The sequence below is a fragment of the Dipodomys merriami genome, unplaced genomic scaffold (assembly GCF_024711535.1).
Source record: "Dipodomys merriami isolate MVZ:Mamm:240054 unplaced genomic scaffold, mDipMer1.0.p SCAF_57, whole genome shotgun sequence".
In the NCBI taxonomy this organism is placed as follows: domain Eukaryota; kingdom Metazoa; phylum Chordata; class Mammalia; order Rodentia; family Heteromyidae; genus Dipodomys; species Dipodomys merriami.
This window is the reverse complement of record NW_027206146.1, coordinates 5,070,808-5,091,315: the sequence shown is the minus strand read 5'-3', so window position 1 is coordinate 5,091,315 and position 20,508 is coordinate 5,070,808. Positions and strand designations below refer to the sequence as shown.

The following is a 20,508-nucleotide window of genomic DNA, read 5'->3' as shown; positions in this document are numbered from 1 at the left end:
GATTGGCTGCTTCCCCGCACCTGCGGACCAGGTCGTTCTACTCCCTCCACCTTTTCCAGTCCTCGCCAGTGTGGCTCCCAGTCCCCTCTCCGGTCCTGCCGCCCCAGCCTGTGCCCCGATGGTGTCTCGGGAAGGTCGAGGTTTCAGAACCACGAAGAAACTGCGGGAGGCTGCTGCGGGGAAGGCGGGAAGCCTTTTGTACTGGAAGTATTTTATTAGTGTCGTGCTGTAGTGATCTGGAGATATCTGGTTTATTTCTCAAGAGTGAGGGAAAGGAAGCGTAAGAAGACTTAGGGCGTCTTTCTTAACATCAGAAGGTTTCTGGGGAGCCTGAGCTTGGAGGCCAGGCAGGTGCGGGTCATACCAGAGCCCCACGTTCTTTCCACTGCGCCCATGCTGAAGTCTGGGGGGACACAGCGAAGCCCAAAGAGAGAGAAATAGACACTCCAAGGAAGTAGTCGTGAGAGAGCAAAGCCAAGAGAGAAGGGGAAGTGATAAAATTCCAAAGGCAGACGAGAACAGAGACTGGGAGAGGAGGGAACCCCCGACCGGGCTCCGGGACCTCAGGGACCCGCAGAGAGGGGGGACGCGATCCCCAGGAAGCCAGCTTCCGAGAGAGGGCCAGGAGGGAAAGAGCGGGCTCCAGACGCAGGTCCCACCCCCCCCCCAGGATCTCCAGCCCCACGCGCGCACACACATACACACGCGTGTGCGCCATCCACACGTGCACATGCGTACCATCCGCACGCGCGCGCGCTGGTGGTGCAGGAAGGAGGCGCAGTCCTGAGCGCGAAGGGTCTTTATTGGGGAGGGCCAAGAGGGACGGGGCCGGGGGCGGAGGCTGGCGGGGCGGGGCCCGGCAGGTGGGACGGGGCCAGGCAGGCGGAGGCGGGGCCTGCCGGGGCGGGGCGGGGCCTGGCCAGGAGGGGCTGGTTGGGCCCAGCCGGGCCGCGGGGCGCTCAGGGCGCGTCGAGCAGCAGCAGCTTGTGCATGTAGGAGTTCAGCCAGTGGCGGCGCTCGAGGGCGGCCAGCAGCCGCGCGCGCTCCCGGAAGGCCGCGTCGTCCGCCAGCGCGAGGCTCCGCCGCGACACCGGGCTGTCGGGACCCGCCGAGGTCCGGCCGGGGGTGCGGAGGCTGCGGAGAGACGGACAAGCTCCGTGGCTGCGCGTCCAGGCCTCCGCCCGCCTTCGGCGGGCCTCCCTCCGGTCGAACTCGAAGCCTGAGGACGGCACGTGCCTGTCGGTCCGTCCCTGTCCCTCTCTGTGTCTGTCTCCGGGCTCCGCGGGTTCGAGGCGCCCTGAGCACCAGGACCGCCCCGCCCGCAGGGCCGGGCACCGGCGAACCTACGAATGTGCCTCGACCACGGGCCCCGAGTCCACCACACCGACTCCTTTTACCCCAGCTCGCCTTTCTCCCGCTCTCCACCCCTTCTCCCCTCCACCCTGCTCCCGCTCCCCTCCCTGCGGGTCTCCCCTCCCCACCCCGGGCCTCCCACCGGGTCCTTTTCTCTCCGGGGCCGATCCCTAGCTCCCACCTGAAGACCCCCGCGGGGGGCAGAGCGACCCCTGAGACGGGGCGCGGCGCCCAGGGCACCAGCAGCAGCAGCAGCAGCAGCAGCAGCCGCACCCGGGGGCTCCTGGACACCTGGCGGGTCTCCATCACCTGTGGAGAGAGACAGAGGAGGACTCGCAAAGTCCACCTTCCCCACGCAGAACCCCCCACCCGCCTACCGCGCAGTGGGCTCGGGCAGCGCCGCCCGCAGCCCCCTTATATCCGCCTGCCCGGCCCCCGCAGCGGGCAGTGACGCAGGCTGGGCCGGGGGCGCCGGGTCAACCACCCCCCAGGCTCATTAGGAGCCGCCGGCTGTAATGAGGAGCCGGGGGTGGGGGCCCTGCGCTGCTGTGGCCGCCGCGAACTAATTGGGACCTGGAGCTGGGACCTAAGGAGAGGGAGAGGGAGATACAGACAAGAGAGTTGGGCCTGCGGGGTGGGGGGCTGTCACCGAGATAAAAATAGAGGCTGTAGAGGGACGGACAGAGCCAGGAGTCAGACACTGATGAGAAGCAGCAGGGACAAAGGGAAGAAACAAGCAGAGGGTGATGGAGGAAGAAAGAAGAGGCAGAGGGAAAATGAAGGAAGGAGAGAAGGGAGAAGGAAAGAGCCAGAATCTCTGGAAATGGAGATCAGATAGGAGAAGGAAATAGATGGACAGCAGCGTGGACAGACATACCGAGATGTAAACCCAGCCAGGGAGACAGCTGGAGGCCCAGGGAGGGGTCGGAAGGGAAAATAGGCAAAAGGTGGTCAAGGACATACAGGGTGAGAGCGGAGACCCGGGTGATGTTAACAGTGAAGAGGGGCCACAGTGACCGGGCCCTGAGTTCCCCTATAGCTGTAACCCCACATCCCTTTGGGGGATGGAGACAAAATCCATTCCCTCTCCCGTGGATCTTTTGACAATCCTGGGCTTTGAACTCGGGGACCTTCTGCTTTCTAGACAGGTGATCTACCACTAGACCACTTGAGCCCAGCCCTCCATCCTTTTCTTGCTGTATAGTTACTTTTTTTTTTTTTTCAGGTAGGGTCTCATGCTTTTGCCCTGAGATAGCCTTGGACTGTGATCCTCCTGCTTCTATCTAGGATTTTAGATGTGTACCACCAGACTCCGTTCAGGTAGACTTTTTTTTTTGCAGAGGGAGGGGGAGTTGGTCATGGGGCTTGAACTGGACCTGGGCGCTGTCTTTCAGCTCTTCAGCTCAAGGCTAGCGTTCTACCACTTGAGCCACAGTGCCACTTCCGGTTTTCTGGTGGTGATTCTCAGATCTCAGCCTCTTGAACTAGCACCTGGCTAGTTCAGGTGGGCTTTGAAGAGAGGGCTCTGGGTATACAGTAGGGATGTTGGCAAAGGCTGGAAATCACCAAGGGGCAGCAATAATCTAGGGCATGCAACCTGGACTCTTAGCTCTTCAAAGAGGAGGGAGACAGAGAATGGACTCTAGGACCAAAGAGCAATTAGGGCATGGACCCAGGCTCTGAGAAATGAGGGGGTATGAGGACCTGGATTCCTGAATCTAGGAAAGGAAAGCGCTAGATGTCTCGATTCCTAGATGTGAGTTCCTAGTTGGGGACATAAAGCTGGAGTGTATGGGGTGGGGAGGCCTTAGATTTGGGGGTAAAAGAGGGTGAAGGGCAGAGCTCTTAATCCTTTATTTATTTCCTTCTCTTTATCTTCCTTTTTTTTTTTTTTTCAATACAGAGTCTCATCATGTAGTCAAGGCTGGTCTCACAGTCAAGATCCTCTTGCCCTTCCTCTTCTAAGGGTTGGGATTATGGACATGCAGCACTGTACCCAGCAGACTCCTCTTCAAAAGGAAGAGAGTTTAATTGTGTGACATCTCTCCCCAGATCATTCAGTCCCTAACTCCCTTCTCCACCAGAGACAGTGTCCTTTATCTCTCTCCCTAAGAACCGAAGCTGTCGCTAGGCTCCCAGCATCCCTAGAGAAGGATCAGGTGCGTCACCTGTGTGCTTCGGGGACCCTAACTCCTGCCCCGCCCAGAGCCATTCTTCATCATTCACTCGACTCTGCGTCCAGCAAGATTCACCTGCTCTTATCTTGGACATCTCTGAGCAGGTAAGAGACCCCATGACCCCAAGTGACCCTGTCTAACCTCCAACTCCATCTGAGAGCAGACTGCTATGTCTGTCCAGGTGCTGGGATCCTAGCTCAGTCTCCTCAGTAAACAAGGGACATGAGGATCCTGCCCCAGAGCTCCCACCCCTATCAGCTCTACCAGGCTGTCTAGACTACAGACCCTCAGACTCAGGATTCCAAACTTCTTCTACCCCCATCTCTTTTCTCCCCTAGAAGACAGAGCCTTGAGAGTCTAGAAATCCTCAACTGGGCGTGGTAGCACACACCTGTAATCCCAGCACAGTGTAGACTGAAGTAGGATTGCGCATGTTCCGGTGCAACCTAGGCTACATAGACATTTGTTTGTCTCAACAAGCAAACAAATAAAACAAATTAAAAGGCAATGTGCATGAATTTCTAGGCTTCTAACCTTTAGGAAAAATCAGGAATTTAGATCCATCTACCCCCACCCAGCTCTCACATGCTGTGGAACTCAGGGGGCTCAATGGCCCCCCTCAAACCTCCCCACCTAAGAGCAAGAGTCTTCCTCCTCTCTCAGATCCTCAGTTCCAGTCCCCAGCTCTTTCAAGTCTCCTCTAGCATAAGCAACTCTATTTATTTATTTATTTATTTACGTTTGGTTGTGGGGCTTGAACTTAGGGGCCTGGGTGCTGTCCCTGAGCTCTTTTGCTCAAGGCTAGTGCTCTACCACTTGGTGTCACAGCTCCACTTCTGGTTTCCTGGTGGTTAACTGATGATAAGAATCTCTCGGACTTTCCTGCTGGAGCTGGCTTTGAACCCTGATCCTCAGATCTCAGCCTCCTGAGTATCTAGGATTACAGCACCTCTAGTCCCCTCAGAAGTCCAACACGCCCCAAAGTTGAAGCCGAAGATGAATGGGGCCTTGAAGTGGTGTCACAATTTCCCAATTTTTCTAGGGCCCTTCTGGGAAACAGAAAAGGAAATTAGAACTACAACTCCCAGGAAGGTTCACGGGCCCCTGGGTCTCCCTTAGCTACTGGTGGTACAGCCCCACAGCCATGGAGAGTTACCATTGGGCTCTACTCCTTTCCCTGGGGCCAATCTGGGCTCAGCTCAGGTCCACTTGAGAGTCTGTGGGCGTGGCCTCTTGCAAAGTGGGTGGAGCCTCTGGGTGGGCGGATCTCAGGGGGAAGAAAATTGCCTTTAACGCTTTCCTACCCGCTCCCCAACAGATAAAACATCTCTTGGAGCTATGAAACCCCTCAACCCCATCCTCTTCATCCTCGTCTTCCTCACGGCCCAGCTGGGTTGCAAGGCTGCTTCAACTGCCTCTCCCGTGGGCTCCGATGTCCAGGAGATGGGTCACTCCCCTGGGGCTTCTGAAAATTCCACTGGAGCCCAGACTAATGTAGAGTTCCCAGGGACCCTTTACCCTGAGCTCTCCAAGATAGCTCATACTGTCTCCCATGAGAACTCATCCCTTGATTCTACTGAAGCCCCTGGTCTTGACCTCCAGGAGACCCCACACTCAAAGTCTCCACTGACCCCAAGGGCTGGCCCACTCACAACCGCTATACCAGAATCCCTGGACACCCCCAAAACTAACCCTACCAAAGCAACACGTCCAGAACCTCCTGAGTCCTCAAAAACTAACCTGACTGAAACTTCAGACCCAGGGCCCCCGGAGGTCCCCGAACCTAATCCCTCCAAAATTTCACACCCAGAATTTTCTGACCCTACACAAACTACACGCCAAGAAACCCCAGAAATTTCCAAACTGACTGCCACAGAAATTCCACCTGCTACCCCAAGTCTTGAGCCCACCAATTCCTTAAACCTCAAATCTCTAGAAACCCATGACCCTGTCACCACTGGGACCCCATCCTCTGAATTACCCCCCACCACCCGTCCTGACTCAACCGGAAGTACCCACCCAGAGTCTCATGTCCCCCATACCCTCAGCCACACTGAGATTCCTGAAACAGAACTTCCCACATCCCACTATCGGGGTGCCACGGAGACCCCCACGACCTCCGATACTGGAACCTCAATAAGCCTTTACCCAAAAACACCTGTGGCCTTTCTGGAGGGGACTACTGCTATGAGTGACCCAGAAGCCCTTGCAGCCACTCAGCCTGACACCCCAATATTGCCCCCCTCAGAATCTCCAGGGGAGGTCTTTCCAAACTCAGACCCTAAGGGGCCGGACACCCCTCCTCCCTCTGCCCGCATTGCAGGGCCCCCTGCTCCCCCAGGGCCCCCCAGTCAGCTGGCCCCTGACAATCCCCCGGCCCCAGAGCGGAGAGGCCGGGAGAGAGTCAACACTATCATTGTGGTGGAGCGAGTGAAAGAGACAGGTAAGGGCTGGCCTGGCACCTGATCGGAGAGGAGGCTATCTCCTGAACCTCTGGGTGGGAGGGAAGAGGCTGGGTCTGAGGGAAGAGGCTGGGTCTGAGGGAGGAGGCTGGGGTCTGAGGGAGGAGGCTGGGGTCGGAGGGAGGAGGCTGGAATCTGAGGGGGAATGCTGGGTGTGAGGGAGGAGGGCTGTGTCTGAGAGGGGAGGCCGAGCCTGAGGGAGGAGGGACTCGGGAGCTTGGGTTGCTGTCCCCCGCAGGCGTGGCTCTGGTGGGGCGGCCCCGCGGTGGCGGCGGCGGGGCTCTATGCCTGTTCTTCGCGGGGACCGGGCTGTTGATCGGCGTCGTCTTGCTGCTGTGGTGTCTCTACCGCCGGGCGGCCCGGCAACGGCCCTTCTCCCACCACCGGCTCCCGGACGGCGGGGATGAGCCGGGTGAGTGTCCGCCTTCCCTCCCGTACCCGTCTCCACCTCCAGTGCATGGCCCCCATGCTAGGTCATTAGAAGTCCCGACCTCCCCACCCCCCCGCCACCACTCCCTAATTATCCTGCCTAAGCCCACGATTAGCCGGGTTGGAAACTGCCGCAGACCCACACCACGGGTCCCTGAAGCCCGTCCCTTCAGTCCCCGGCTACGTGACGGCAGCTTTGCATTCCCCGCCCCTTCCCTGCGGGCCCCGCCCACCGTACCTGAAGGCCCCGCCCATTCCGTGCAGGTCCCGCCCCATAGCTGCAGGCCCCTCCCGCTCTCCAAAGGTCGAACCCCTAATAAGTCACGCCCTTCATGCATAAACCACGCCCCCTTGTTTATTCGGAGCCCCGCCCATTTGACTACTCAGTTCTGAAAACGGGACTCCTCCCTCCATTCTCCTCATTGGCTAGAGGCCCTGCAAAGGGGCGGGGCCTCCTGTCCGCCAGGCCCTGACCCCGCCCCCCTGCCCCACAGTTATGCATGTCGACGCCCCGAAGGATCCCTACGACCTCTATTTTTATGCGCCGGATGCTTGGATCCCTTCGCACATCGCCACCAAGCAGCCGCCGTCCACGCCCCCGCTGCCGCCCAAGCTGCCCCCGCCCCCCCGCGGGGGGCGACCCCAGCCCCTGGAGGCCTTATCTCCTGCCACGCTGCCCAACAACTTCGTGTGAGCCGCTTCTGACTCACGGGACCGACCGGGGACATTCCCGGAGCGAGGGAGCACCCAGGAGTCCTGTCTCCCTTCCCCGCCCCGCCCCACACGCCCCCACCCCGCCCCGCACGCTTCAGGGTCCACTGCCTCGGACCTAATAAATCCTGTATTCCGAGGGCTGGACATCCTTGGCCTGAGTCTTGCAGCAGGAGCGGCCGGGGCTGAGTCCCTGGGATGAGGGAGGCCAGCTGGGGTCTGGACCCCTGGGTCTGAGGGAGGAGGAGTCATTGGCCCGCACAGCCAATGACAACTGAGTGTGTACACCAAAGCATTTTATTGGGAGGGGGGCAGGATTTACAATCACAGAGACAGAAACACCAAGACACAACCCTGCCCCAGGAAAAACACCCCTCTTTCCTGATCCCACTTCCTTCCTGGGAGTCTGTGATTTCTCCTACGCATAGATCCCGGACTGAAAGAGAGGTGTCAGAGAAGGGACGGGTCCCAGATTTTGAGTCATTTAGCCCCTGAGGGACACAACAAATGGCCACTGAGAAACTGTGGGTCGTCTGAAACCACCCAGGTAAAGTGCAAGGATTTGGGGAGAAAAGGGAGGGGTCTTGAAACCACCAAGGGGAAGTTCAATGGTGGTGGCTTCAAACCGTTGAATTAATCCACTTGAGCAGCCACTATTTAGACCTGAAAGTCGTCAGAAAAAAGTGCATGGGATGGAGAGAGGCATGTTGCCAAAACTGCCATTTTGGTTGCTTCCCTAAACTTTGTGCTAAGCGAAGGAGGTTGGGGGATTTGGTTTCACAGCAGCATCTGCTGGTGGGGGGAGGGGGGAGGAGTGGGGAGCCTTGAAACCGCCATTTCCCCCTCAGAAACGCTGGTGAGAATCAAATCCTGGGAATGGCGGTTGGGGCTTGATTAAACCAACCTAAGAAATGCAGAATGGATAGGTGAGATTTGGAACTTCTAGAGGAGGACTTTGATTTTTTTTTTTTTCTGAGAGAGGGAAGTTGAGTCATCTCAGGGATTAGCCTGAAATGTCCGTGGGGGAGAAGGTTCCAAGGAAAATGGGAGGTGCCTCAAAACCAAAAAAAAAAAAAAAAAAAAAAAAGAGTAAGAGGTTGAAGTGTCCATTCAAATAAAGCCCTGAAGGAGACATTTGGAACCACTGAGGCAGAACAAGTGAAGAAGAGTAACCTTAGGGGAACACGGGTATCCTTGAAACTGCCAGTCTGCAGCTTCACCACCCCTGAGAGGCTGTGGGGAAAGGGAAAAGAATCTGAGGATTTGACTGCACTGGGAACTGGGCCTGAAGCTGGACAGGAAGGAGTGGGGTTCCTTAACACCATCATTCAGGCCCGAGATGTGTGGAGTGAAGGTCCTGGAAACTGCCATTCAGTGGGAGGCACCTGGTCAGTAGTCCCGGACAGGGGGTGGGGGCCTTGGGGGCTGAACTGTGCTGTGTGTGGCCCCATAGGAAGGAGGGGGAGCAGGGGGCGCCCCGGGAGGCTCAACATCATCTTCCATGTCACTTTCGTCACTGGCGGCCAGTTGGTCGTGACCAACGAAGCCACATTTCTCTTCACTCATCTCCTCCGGCTCTGCCCACGGCTGCTTCTCTCCAGAAGCAAAGACCCCATAGAAGATGACACCCCCATAATGCACCAGGGAGGCAATTAGGAACACGTACTGCCACTCCTCCCGAGTCTGTAAGGAGACAACAGGAGGTCAAATATTGAGGGTGGGGGGGTAGGGCTGACCATGAGGAAGGGTGAACCAGAGAAAAGGGTGGTGGCTAGTTATGCCCAAGAAATGATAAAGCCGGCCACTGAGGTGCACACCTGTAATGCCAGCCCTGGGGAGGCCGAGGTTGGAAGCTCGCGATCTGGAGGCCCAGCGTGGGCTACTAACCTTGTGCTTCGTCATGGCACCCACGATGATGGGGCACACCATCCCGGACAAGGTGCCCACCCCGTTGGAGATGCCCATGAGGATGCTGGCGTAGCGCGGGGCGATGTCCAGGTGGTTGACGTTGAAGCCTGGGGGGAGAGGCAGCTCCAGAGGCGCCCCTCGGGGCCGCACCCGCTCCGAGGACTCCCCTCTGGGATGTTTCCCCCCACCCCGTCCCCCTGCGGCTCTTTTAAATCAGGGAGTCTCCTTTCTGAACCAGGACGTTCCCTGCAGAGCTCACAGAGCGCCCCTCGAGCTGCGGCCCTGCAGTTCTCACCGGAGATGGCGAAGCCGCTGAAGCCCACCGCGAGGACCAGGAAGGAAATGGCCACGCCCTTGGAGTGCGAGTACCCGACCACCAGCAGCAAGGTGGCTTCCATGCCGAATCCTGCAAGGGCGGAATCTCCTAGGGCGGGCGCAGGCTGCCCCACCCCATCTCCCCAGACCTCCAGCCGCCCCGATCTGTCCGCGTCCCCCGACCCCCGGCCTACCCCAAAGGCTCAGCCCTCGCCCACTCCCAATGCTTGTGGCCCCGCCCCCGACTAAGCCACGCCCCAGTCCCAGGAGCCGAGTCTCCTCTATACCTTGGTACCTCCCTTCTGTCTGCACTCAACTGATGGTACTGGATTGCCCTGGTGCCCCACTCAACAGTTCCTCTACAACCCAGCACAGGTCCTGCTCCGCCCGCCCATATCAGCACTGACCTGCCCCTCCCGACCAAACCACGCCCTCCCCGCCAAGCCACGCCTTCCCAAACCAGACACGCCCGCTCTTGGCCAGGCCAAGCCACGCCCCTCCGAGCAGACCCTGTCCCTCCGGGCCAACCACGCCTTTCCAGACTAAGCCACGCCCACTCCGGGCCAAGCCACGCCCTCTTGAACTAACTATGACCCTTCAAGCTGGCCTAGATCGTGTGGCCTGACCACTCCCACTCCAGGCCACGCCCCTCCTGGGTCAGCTGGATCCTAGCTCGGCCTCTTTCGCGTGCCCAGCCACCCTGCGGTACCTCGAGGTGACTCTGGAACTACCGTTTGCCAACTTGTTCTACACAGGTGGGTCCTCACCTGGGCGGGTCCTCTTGGCCACGCCCTTTGCCACGCCCCTGCGCACGCCTCGCCTCTCCGCGCCACAGCCCCGCCCAGGCGGCCGCACTCACCCCCGCAGTTCATCAGCTTGCGCACGTTGGTGGTGGACATGATGCGGCGGCTCCGCAGGAAGTCTGCAATCTGCCCGCCGATGGGGACGATGATAGTCATGACCAGGTGGGGCAGCGCCGACACCAAGCCCACCTGCGAGCGCGGGGGTGCCGGGGTGAGGCGGGAGGAGGGCGGGAACTGCCAACTCGCAGCCCGGAGAGAAGGCCCCGCCCCTTCTCCGCCGGGTCCCGGTTCCCGCCCCGCCTGCCCGCGTCCCCGCCCCTGCCCCGCCACCTGGGGGGCCGTACCTTGCTGATCTCGAAGCCGAACACTTCTTCAAAGTAGGCGGGCTGGGAGATGAGGAGCAGGTAGAACGTCCAGCTGCGGCAGAAGTTGGCCACGATGATGGCATAGACCGGCATGGACGTGAAGAAACGCCGCCAGGGGGTGTTGAATTTCTACGTGGGGTAGAGCAGAGAGGAGGGAGGCCGCTGAAACGCGGGCCAGGGCGGCGTGCTTCCCAGTCCTATGAATCTCACTGTAGTCCCGCAGAGGATCCAGAACTGCTCCGGGGACCTAAAAGCGCTAGCCACACCCATTGCCCCGCGGAGACGCCAGAATCTGAGCCTCCAAATGGGGGGAGGGGGCTACAGGGAGAAGTCTTGACGGCCCAGTGCCTCCCCTGACCACCCCCAAGTTCGCGGCGCTCAGGCCCCCAGATGACTATCTGGAACCCATAAAATATCAGTCCATGCTGGACGCAGGTGATTACACCTGTTATCCTAGTTACTAAGCGATCTGAGATCTGAGGATCCGGGTTCCAAGTCATCCTGGGCAGGAAAGTCAGTGAGACTTTTTATCTCGAATGAACCAGCAAAAAGCCAAAAGTGTAGGTGTGACTCAAGTGGTAGAGTGCTCGCATTGAATAGTAAAGTTCTGGGACAGAGCCCAGGCCCTCAGTTCAAACGCTAGTACCAGCACATACAAGAAAGAGAAAGAAAGAAGGAAGGAAAGAGAGAGAAAGGAAGGAAAGAAGAAAAGGAAAAACTAGGCCCATCTTCCACATGTAGCACATTCTAATCCAGCCTTTGCCGCTTTAGCCACGCCCCGTGGGCGGTTCTAATCCCTCCCCAGCTCCGCCCCTAGCACCTGCAAATTGAGTCTTCCGGCTCTTTACAATTCCGAGCTAGGCTCTAGTCTCGCTCCTCCCATCTTTAGTCCAGTCTCCTCCCAGACTACCGGAACCCTCCCGGATCCCTCCCTGCCCTCCCTGCTCCGAGCTTGAGTCCAGACCGTGACGGGGTTCATGAGCTTTGCGCTCTCTCCGATGGCATCCTCAATGTACTTGCGCTCCTCTTCTGAGATGCTGGGGTGCAGGGCAGGGGACTCGTAGGAGACGAGCAACCAGAACAGATACCAGAAGATTCCGAAGCTGCCTAAGGGAGATCAGGAGGAAGGCAGTAGCCTGGTGAGGACCAGTGATGATAGGCCTCGCTTCCACCCGGAACCAGGCGTCTGGGGCCCTCACCATAGACATAGAAAACAGAACTCCATCCTGAATACTGCACCAGGACCCCGGCGAGGGGCATCGCGACCACCGCCCCGGCATAGGAACCTAAGGGGAGGAGGATGCAAGGTAAAGAACAGGTCAAGTTCCTTGCATCTTGGAGCGTGGACCCCCTCAATCTTTTCCCTTTCTGTGGCCGGCGAGTTCAGGCCACCACCCCTTCCTCCCATGCAGGACTGCGTCTCCAGCCCCTTCCTCTCACCGCAAAAGGCAGTGGTCGCCAAACGACTCCTTTCCAAGGGTGGGGCCCATTTGCTCCAGATCCCGTGGCAGGCGGGGTATGTGACTCCCTGGGGGGGGGGGGGAATGGCCAGGGTCAACGAGACCAGGTGAGATCAGCGAGGTGATGGGGCCAGACAAGACTGTAGCTTACCTCTACCAGTCCCTGCAGGATCCTCACGAAGATTACACAGCCATAATGGACCCGGGCAGCAGAAGGAATCAGCATGTTTAACGTGGAGGTAGCCACAATGGCAAAGCCGAAAACCCTAATGAGAGGGGTAGAGAAAAAGATGCAGCTACAGCCCAGTGCTGTGGTGTATGTCTATAGTCCCAGCTACTCAGGAGGCTGAGGCAGGAAGATGGTTTGAGTCCAAGGGTTCAAGACCAGCTTGGGCAACAGACAAGGACTCTTCTCAATCAAACACACACACACACACACACACACACACACACACACGAGGGGTCCAACTGGTGGCCTTGTGTTTCCCAGAACCCCAGATTCCACCTTCTCTGTGACACCCACCTTTCACAATCACAAGCCTCACCTTTTACTAAGACCCGCCTCTAAGTCAAGGCTCCTCCCACTTTCCTAGATTCAACCTCCCCCAAAATTCAAGAGCACACTAGCTCCACCCACACAACTGTAGTTTCCACCCACCTCGAGACCTTACCCCCCTCACCTGTTGGCTGCGAATTTTTGGCAGATAAATCCTCCAGGAATCTGAGTGACAATGTAGCCCCAGAAAAAGGAGCCGTGTATGAGGCCGACAGTCTCTGGATCCCAGTTGAACTGGGCTTTCTGCGGGCCAAAAGGCACATCAAACTAGCTGCCCGGCCCCCGACTCTGCCCTCCACCAATCAGCAACCCACACACTTAGCCCCTTGGCCAATCAGCAGCAGCAAACCCCTCCCTCCTGCCAACCAGAGCCCGCGCCATCCCTCAGTCAGAGTCCACGCCTGTCGCTGGGGCCTGTTCACCGCCTTAATTAACCGTAGAGCGCAGTGTTACATCCGTGACCCTCCCTAGGGTGTGTGGCCTCCACGGTCCTAACAAAATAGGCAGAATTCCTAAATGGGCTGGAGTGGGGGGTGAGGCTTAGGTACCCACCAGAGTAAAGTTAGATTTAGTTAGTGACTGAGCTTCAGAAAAGCCAGGAGTGAAGAATTTAAGGTGGGAATTAAATAGATGGGTCCCCGGGGTCAGGAGCAAAATTGCTAGTAGGTCGAAAAAGAAACTCGGTGAAAGGCGTAGGGTACCTGACGCTGGGACCGAGTATGGGGACTGGGCTTCACTTAGACTAGGGCGGGGCTTAAGGGGAACCCCCCCCCCGGTGAGGTCAGCGCATAGGGGGCGGTCCCCGTGGGCGAGGCTATCTGGCGGTGTGGGGGGTTAGAAGGGGCGTGGTCTGGACGGCGGGGCGGGGCGTCTTTAGGGGCGTGGCCAGTGCTCCCGGGAGTTCCACTGAGCCTCGGCTCCGCCCTGAACTACCTGCACCACCACGTGGCCCCCGCGGTGGGTCGTGCTGTTGTTGACCATGGAGACAATGGCCACGCCCAGGTTGCAGCGGATGCCAAAGCTGATGCAGAAGCCCAGACCGCTCATGATGGCGATAATGTAGCGGCGAGGGAGGCCGAAACAGGTGCAGTCCACCACCGGCGGGTCCCGGGTCTGCGAGGTCACCGGGCGCCCCTCAGCGCTCAGCTCCAAGGTCTCCGCACCTTCCTGCCGCTTCTCCAGAAGCCTGAGGAGCAGCGAGAGGCACCGACCCATTAGTCCCGGGTCCCGTGCACCGGAGTTCAGGGCAAAACCTGCTTTTCAAGATCCAGAATGCTCGGTTCCCCTACCCATCCTATCCTAGGAGGCTAGCCCCCCCCCCCACTCCGGCTGTCTTCCCTTAGAATGCAGAGGTTTGAACCCCCTTTCTCTACCTCTCTCAGATCAGGAATTCAGGCTCCTACCTAGCCCTCTCCTTAAACTCAGAGGTCCAAGTCTTCGGTCATCCTCTCCAGATCTCTCATCTCTCTTCTCTCAGGAGTTCCAGGCCCCAGACTCCCTTTGGGAATCTCAGAGCCTGTGCCTCCGACCCCAGGCTCTTCCCAGCCCCCTTCCCCAGATCCCGGGATCTATTTGAGGAAGCCAAGGGCACTAAGCAGAGACCTCAGCAAAGGTGTCAAAAGAACAGATGCCTCCCAGGCACCTCTGCTATATATACAACACTCCCCACCCCCCTTTCATGGCGTGCTCTTCCCGGCTTCCAGGCTCCAGGTGTGAGGCTGGCATCCAGCTGACTCCACCAGAAGCCCATTCCCAGGAACACCAGGGTGAGGAGACTCTACCAGCCCCCCTCCCTGAACCCTACAACCCAGCCTGGACTTCCCCGGGGAATCTGGAGTTCACGCTGTCAGCCCAGGGGGCAGGGGAGCGGGAGTGGCGGCTGGTGTCCTGGCAGGGGACAGATGGCCCTAGTAGGGAGATTGGCTCATTCCCCAGTGTGCTTCTCGCCCCCGCCCGTTCTGGATCCAGGACTGAGTCTGGGATGATGAATAGGGCACTTGGGGGGGGCCGCCTCAAAGCCAAGGAGACACTTCAGGGAGAGAGACCCATGGAAAAGACCCTAAGGGACAGTGACGGAGATGAGAGATGCAGAGAAAGACACAGAAGGAAGAAGAAAGATCTAGAGACGAGGAAGGGAGTCAGATCAGAGCAGAGGAAGGCAGAGACAGAGACCCTTAGAGAAGTGGGAAAGGAGACCCAGAGTTGGGAAGGACATGGGGGTGCAGAGAAGACTCAGAGACTCTGAGCGGACAGAGATTTGGAGAGAGAGACAGATCTCAAGAGAGGTAGGAAATGACATAGATGCTGAGTGAGGTGGGCAGAAACTTAAAGTGTTGAAAGATGGAGGGGCTCAGAGACAGGAGAGGTGGGTGGGGAGAACGTGATGCGTGAGGTAGAGCCCCTTTCTGAGACGGGTAGGCAGCCAGGGGATCGGGCTGGATCCCAGGAAGGGGCTAGAACAGATGGAGGCGAGGGAGACTAGGACGGGGGAGGAAAGAACAGCCAGACGGTCTAGGGGGAGGGAGGTGGAAGAGACAAGACAGAACACAGCAACCCCACCCTATCCTAGAACTTAAGGAGGTAGCGAGGGGAAGGTAAAAAATGGGCTGGGGGGGGCAGTGGATAAAATTGGAAGGGAAAGAAATGAGACTCTAAGAGAGGAAACACAGTCAGAGAGAGGGAATTTAAGTGCCCAGAATATACAGTGGAGGATGGCAGGGACATCTTTACAGCCTCCCCCCCCCCCCCCCCCCCCCCGGTCAGGCCCTGTCAGCCAATGAAATTAGACTTTGGCCTAGGTTGCCATCCTTTGATATTTGACCCTGAAACTCAAGATGTGATTGCAGGCCCTGAAATTTGATATTCCAGGTTTACATTATGAGATGTCAGGTCTCTCCAACCAATCTTATTTTAAAGAGGGTCTCAATATTCCACATCTATATAATGGGAGCTAGAGGAGGAATGTAAGTCATGGGGGAGGACACAAAGTGATAGCAGTCATTTCAGGAACACACACACACACACACACACAACCAGGACCAATCGCTGGTGACTCACGCCTATAATCCCAGATACTCAGGAGGCTGAGATCTGAAGATGATAGTTCAAAACCAGTCTGGACAGGAAAGTCCGTTAGATGCTCATCTCCAATTAATCACTAAAAAGTCAGAAGCAGAGCTGTGGTTCAAGTGGGAAAATGCCAGCCTTACGTGACAAAGCTAAGGAAGGCACAGTGCCCAGGCCCTGAGTTCAAGCTGGTACCACTTCTCCTCCCCCCCACCTCTACCCCCCAAAAAAAACACAGGGACACCCCCCACAAGAACAGAGATAGTGACTCCTCTCCCTTTCCTGGATGACCCCAAACCCAGGCCCAGGGAACCTGGTGATGAAGAAAAGTAAACATTTAGCGAACATTTAACCTAAAAGGTGTCTCCACTGCCCTGTCTCTGGATCTGTGTTCATTCTCCACATCTCTGGCTCCAAATGTCCTTTTGGTCTTCAGTGTAGCTTCCCATTGTACAGGAAGAAAACTGAGGGGGGGAAGGGAGGGGGAAGTAACCTGTCCAAGGTCATGCAGAAGAATCTCCAAAGGGCCTGGCCCTCCCTGGCCCCAGGCCTGGCTCTCAGACAGAAGGCACTGTGCCTCATCTCTCCATCACTCCCTGGTCTCCCTGTCCTTGTCCCAAGTTGCCTGGGTTACCATCTGTTCCCTGGTCCAAGTGAGTCCTCCACCCACCATATTCATCTTGAGAAGAACCTGCAGCCTCTGTCCCAGCTTTGGGAAGGAGAGAGACTACACTGACTTCAAATGATGGGTTTGGGACTCAGCCACTGATGCCGCCACTGCTTCGTGGGGTGGCATTAAATGATATGTTGTTATGGCCAATACAAGAAGCTCCTCCATGTCTCTCCAGCCATCTAAGTGAACCTCAGGTTTTGGAAGCCCTTGTCTGCTCACTGTTCTGGCTGGACCCCAAGGGGCAGCTCAAACAGGTAGAAAAGAGCAAGGTGAACACAGAGGAAGAAAAATCCAGACCCAGATGAGGAATCAAGAAGCAGCCACTGGGGGAGGGGGATCGAGAATGCATCCCTCCTCCTGCCCCCTCCCGCAGCATGTCTCTCTCTCTCACTCGCTCGCTCTCCTGACTTCACACTGGTGTATTTTGAGAAACTCGTGAAAGGAGGTGAGAAAAAGGGTGGGGAGGGGCTGGAAAATTGGAAAAAGAGGGGGTGAAGTTATCTCAGATCTCCCTCACCCCCACCACCACACAAATACTGCGCCATCCTGCCTCCCTCTGTCCAGCCTGATTCGTGTCTCTCACAAGAGGGTTAGGGGTTGGGGGGTGGTGACTTTAGAGCCTGAAGATGATCTACAGCAAGAAAGACTAATGTTAGATTTAGGAAAGGACTTGAACGGCCTAGTGAGATGGAATGAGACTCAACTAAAGACAGGGCCAGGTCTGTCTAGTCCAAAGGGACAGAGTTTGAGGGCATGGGGGGCAGAGGTATAGTCCTGATGAGGCCATCTCCTCCCCACACTGTGGCCAGATATTTTTAGGTTTTCCGCAGCTGAGTAATTTCTCTGACTTGGAGCCAGAGCTGGGGTTGGGGGTGAGAGACAGGGGAATCGTGTCGCCACTACCCTGAGAGGCACCCAGGTCACTGGGGTTATTGCTCTGGATGGGCAACTCTAGCTGGTAGTATCCCTTGGGAAGTCTAACCTACCTCAGGAGTCTTTTTTTTTTTTTTTTCTGGCCTGTAACTCCTTTCTCCCCCAAGGACCTGGGATACTCTGGCTTCTTCCTCCCAGCTTAACTCCACTCAAGGACGAGGATCAGTGGGCCCCAATCCGCCTGAGCTGCAGATTAAAAATCCCTGAGCAAGAGAGGCAGAGAGAAAGAGAAATTGGGGGGACAAAAAGACACCAAGAGTGGAATAATGAGACAGAGATCTAAAGAAGGGGACCAAAGATGGCTAGTGGGGGAGGGGGGCTCAGAGTGAAGGATTGATGGAGACTGAGTAAAGAGCAACGACCAGAGAGCCAGAAGGAGGGAGACTGAGATCCCAGCCGAAAAGAGGGGACAGAGGTCCACCAAGACGGGAGACAGAGTCTCAGAGCTAGATAGGAAGAGAGACCCATGGGGAAGGGTACAGTGGTCCAGAGAAAGGAGACAGGGAGAGGGAGACAGGTGGACAGAGACCTCACCCGCTCATCGAAGAGAGACAGAGACAGAGAGACACAGAGAGAGAGAGAGAGAGAGAGAGAGAGAGAGAGAGAGACCTGAGAAAGAGTAGATCCCAGGGTGGGGTGAGGTGGACTAGATCGATCACAAGGAGAACCACACAGTTAGAGGATCCAAGGAGAAAACTGGACAAATAGGTGGAACCCATGCACCCACGCCCCGTGCCGGGGTATCCAACGCCCTTCCATCTGTCCGTCTGCTCCCAGGTGGGGGCGAGTGTCCGCGACCCCCCTCCCGGGACCCCCGCCCGGCTCACCGGTGCAGCCTCCCCAGGGCGCGACCCGCCAGCTTTCGAAACTCCTCCTGGCGGAACTCCATGGTGGCTGCCCCTGCCGCCGATCCCCCCCGCCCCCCTTTCGCGGGCCCGGGCGGCCGCGTCCGGGTTCCCGGGGTCCGCCCCGGCCCGGCGGGCCCCGCAGCTCCGCTCGGGGGGAACGAGGCTGCGAGTGCGGGCAGCCTGGGGGCTGTCACTGGATTCAGCGCCGGGGGCGGGGCCTCACCGCCACGCCCAACGCATAGGGCGGAGCCTCGTCGCTCCGCCCAATCAGCGTGAGTCCCGCCCCCTAGCACATTGGACCCGCCCTCTCGGCTGGCATCCTGGGTCGGCTGGGGTCTGTCTGCGGGCTCACATCTCCGCTTCGTGAGCCACTCGGGTTCGGGGCTCCTACTTCAGTCCCATGTCCAAGTGACCCCTGTGCCTTCCGTCCTCCCTAGTTCGTTCCACCCAGATCTCCTGCTCCCGAATCCCTTCTCCACCCTTGATTTGGCCTCGTCAAATCTCCCCGCCCCCCCCCCATACCGTTAACTTCCTTTGCCTTTCCTGCGTTTCTCCTTCCATCTCCATCCCTCCTAACTTTGTGACCTCTGACCAGCTCCACCTCACCCCTGAACTCTGACCCAACCAACACCTGACCCCACCCCTGTCCCCCTCTCATCTCCAGTTCTCCTTCGGGAAACTCCCCCCTCCCACTCTCAGCCCCGCCTTCCACCTGCCCGGTCCCCCCAGATTTATTCTCCTAACCCACGTTTTCACCTTTAATTTCCATCCTCTTTGGAATTTCATCCCTCATCTTCAGTACCTGCCTCTCCGCTGGGTGCGACCCCTTCTTCCCCCGTTCATTCTCCAGGTCCCTCCCGACACCTTTCCCTTCGCTTTAGGTTCCCGTCCCCCCACTACCCTCTGCGACTCCCCCAAGTAGTTCCCGCCCCCAGTCGGCGTGGCGCCCCTGGAATCTGAGCTGTATCCTAGCTCACGCTCTGGTCGGGTCCCCGTTGGGTTCAGTTTCGTCTCCGTCTTCTGAGTTTTGCCCTCAAGTCCCTAAATTGTCTACCAGGCTCTTAGAGGCACCAGACCGCTGAGCTCCAACCCCTCAAGTCTGTCTGCCCCCCAAGTCGGTCTGTCTCCCCGCAGCGAGCTCCCGGGCGATCGGTCCCGGCGCTGAGCTCGGTCTCCGCCCCCTCAACTCCAGCCCCGCCCCCTGGGGTGGAACCCCGACTTTCATCTGCGCCCCGGGCCTGTCCGGCTTAGGTCCCCAGACCAGCTCGTCTCCCGGGCTGAGTCCCCCCTATCCCCCGATCGGAGCCTGGGCGGGGTGCGGCTGCTTTCCCGTCGGTTCGCTGCCCCACGTCGGGCCGCAAATGCATTTGGGATTAAATTTTCATGATGCGGCGGGCGGGCGCCAGGAAGCCGGGCCGCCCAGGCCTCGCGGCCCGCCCCCCGCCCCGGCGGCCGGGGTCCCGGAGCCCCAGGACGTTGCCTCTGCGCGGGGATCGCCCGGATCCCCGCCGCCGGGGCGAGTGAGCTGCGCCCCCCCGGGCCCGGGCGCAGGGCCGCACGCGCCACCCGGCGGCCGCCAAGTCCAGAGCGGAGCCGCGCGCGGGGGCGGCGGCCGCGGCTCGGGGCCAGGCGGGGAGGAGGCGCAGATGGCGGGGAGGAGGGCGTGGGACGCGGGCCCCGCCGCTGCCAAACCGCGGGCCGTCGCCATGGAGACGGAGGATGGAGGAAAAGGACCCGGGAAGGAGCTGCTCGGCTGCAGAGTGAGGGGTCCCCACACCTGAACTACAGGGCGCAGAGGCCCGGAACCCCGCGTCCGCGCCCGCGTCCTCGCCCGGGGTGCGGCGTCCAGCGCGCGGAGCCGCCGGGCGGAGGCCTCGCGGCGCCCTCTGGCGGACACAGCGCGGCCTCGCCAGACCCGGGCTGTGCTTCCCGCCTGGAGGCCGGAGAGGCTTCCCAGGCACCGACTCGGTAATTGCTGGAGTTCCTACTGGGTGCTGCTACCCAGTGGGGAGCATTGCTCCAGGACGGTCTCACGGTGTAACCCAGGATGGCCTAGAGTTCCCAATCCTGCCTCTGCTGGGATCGCAGGCTTGCTCCACCACACCCAGATGGATGGAGATTTAATTTCTTTTTCTTTTTTCTTTACTATGGAGCTACATCCCCCAGCCCCGCCATCAAAGGATTCTCACTCTGATAGGAAGACTAAAGTAGGAAGTCTCAAGGTTTTTTCCAGGGAATTTTCCATAAAAGAGCTTGGATTATAGTTCAGCAGTGTTATTTTTTTTTGGGGGTCCGGTTGTGGGGCCTGAACTGTGGGCCTGGGCGCTGTCCCTCAGCTCTTCAGCTCCAGGCTAGCGCTCTACCACTTGAGCCACAACGCCACTTCTGGCTTTTTTCTTTTTGCTTATGTTGTGCTGAGGAATCGAACCCACAGCCTCATGCCTACAAG

General features: G+C 58.4%; 3 protein-coding genes across 4 annotated transcripts; 1 reads left to right on the top strand and 2 right to left on the bottom strand.

Moving 5' to 3' along the window:
- Positions 1-959: 959 nt before the first annotated feature.
- Positions 960-1,659, bottom strand: Pth2 (parathyroid hormone 2). The gene is made up of 2 exons (XM_070000490.1): positions 1,535-1,659; positions 960-1,134 (listed from the first exon to the last, which is right to left on the bottom strand). The coding sequence occupies exons 1-2, from the start codon at positions 1,657-1,659 to the stop codon at positions 960-962; spliced, it is 300 nt and encodes a 99-aa protein (XP_069856591.1).
- Positions 1,660-3,461: 1,802 nt separating this feature from the next.
- On the top strand, positions 3,462-7,140 carry Gfy (golgi associated olfactory signaling regulator). Its single transcript, XM_070000489.1, has 4 exons — positions 3,462-3,634; positions 4,849-5,973; positions 6,231-6,404; positions 6,916-7,140. The coding sequence occupies exons 2-4, from the start codon at positions 4,869-4,871 to the stop codon at positions 7,113-7,115; spliced, it is 1,479 nt and encodes a 492-aa protein (XP_069856590.1). The 5' UTR covers positions 3,462-3,634; positions 4,849-4,868; the 3' UTR covers positions 7,116-7,140.
- Positions 7,141-7,411: 271 nt separating this feature from the next.
- Slc17a7 (solute carrier family 17 member 7) lies at positions 7,412-18,905 on the bottom strand. Of its 2 annotated transcripts, none has more exons than XM_070000985.1 (12): positions 18,816-18,905; positions 13,473-13,725; positions 12,664-12,782; positions 12,135-12,249; positions 11,964-12,051; positions 11,723-11,809; positions 11,488-11,630; positions 10,503-10,652; positions 10,215-10,347; positions 9,336-9,446; positions 9,020-9,147; positions 7,412-8,815 (listed from the first exon to the last, which is right to left on the bottom strand). In XM_070000985.1, exons 2-12 carry the CDS (start codon positions 13,584-13,586, stop codon positions 8,522-8,524), a joined length of 1,482 nt encoding a protein of 493 aa, XP_069857086.1. In that variant the 5' UTR covers positions 13,587-13,725; positions 18,816-18,905; the 3' UTR covers positions 7,412-8,521. The 2 variants fall into 2 exon arrangements, with proteins under 2 accessions (XP_069857086.1, XP_069857085.1); XM_070000984.1 differs by lacking the exon at positions 18,816-18,905 and adding an exon at positions 18,039-18,250.
- Positions 18,906-20,508: the final 1,603 nt, after the last annotated feature.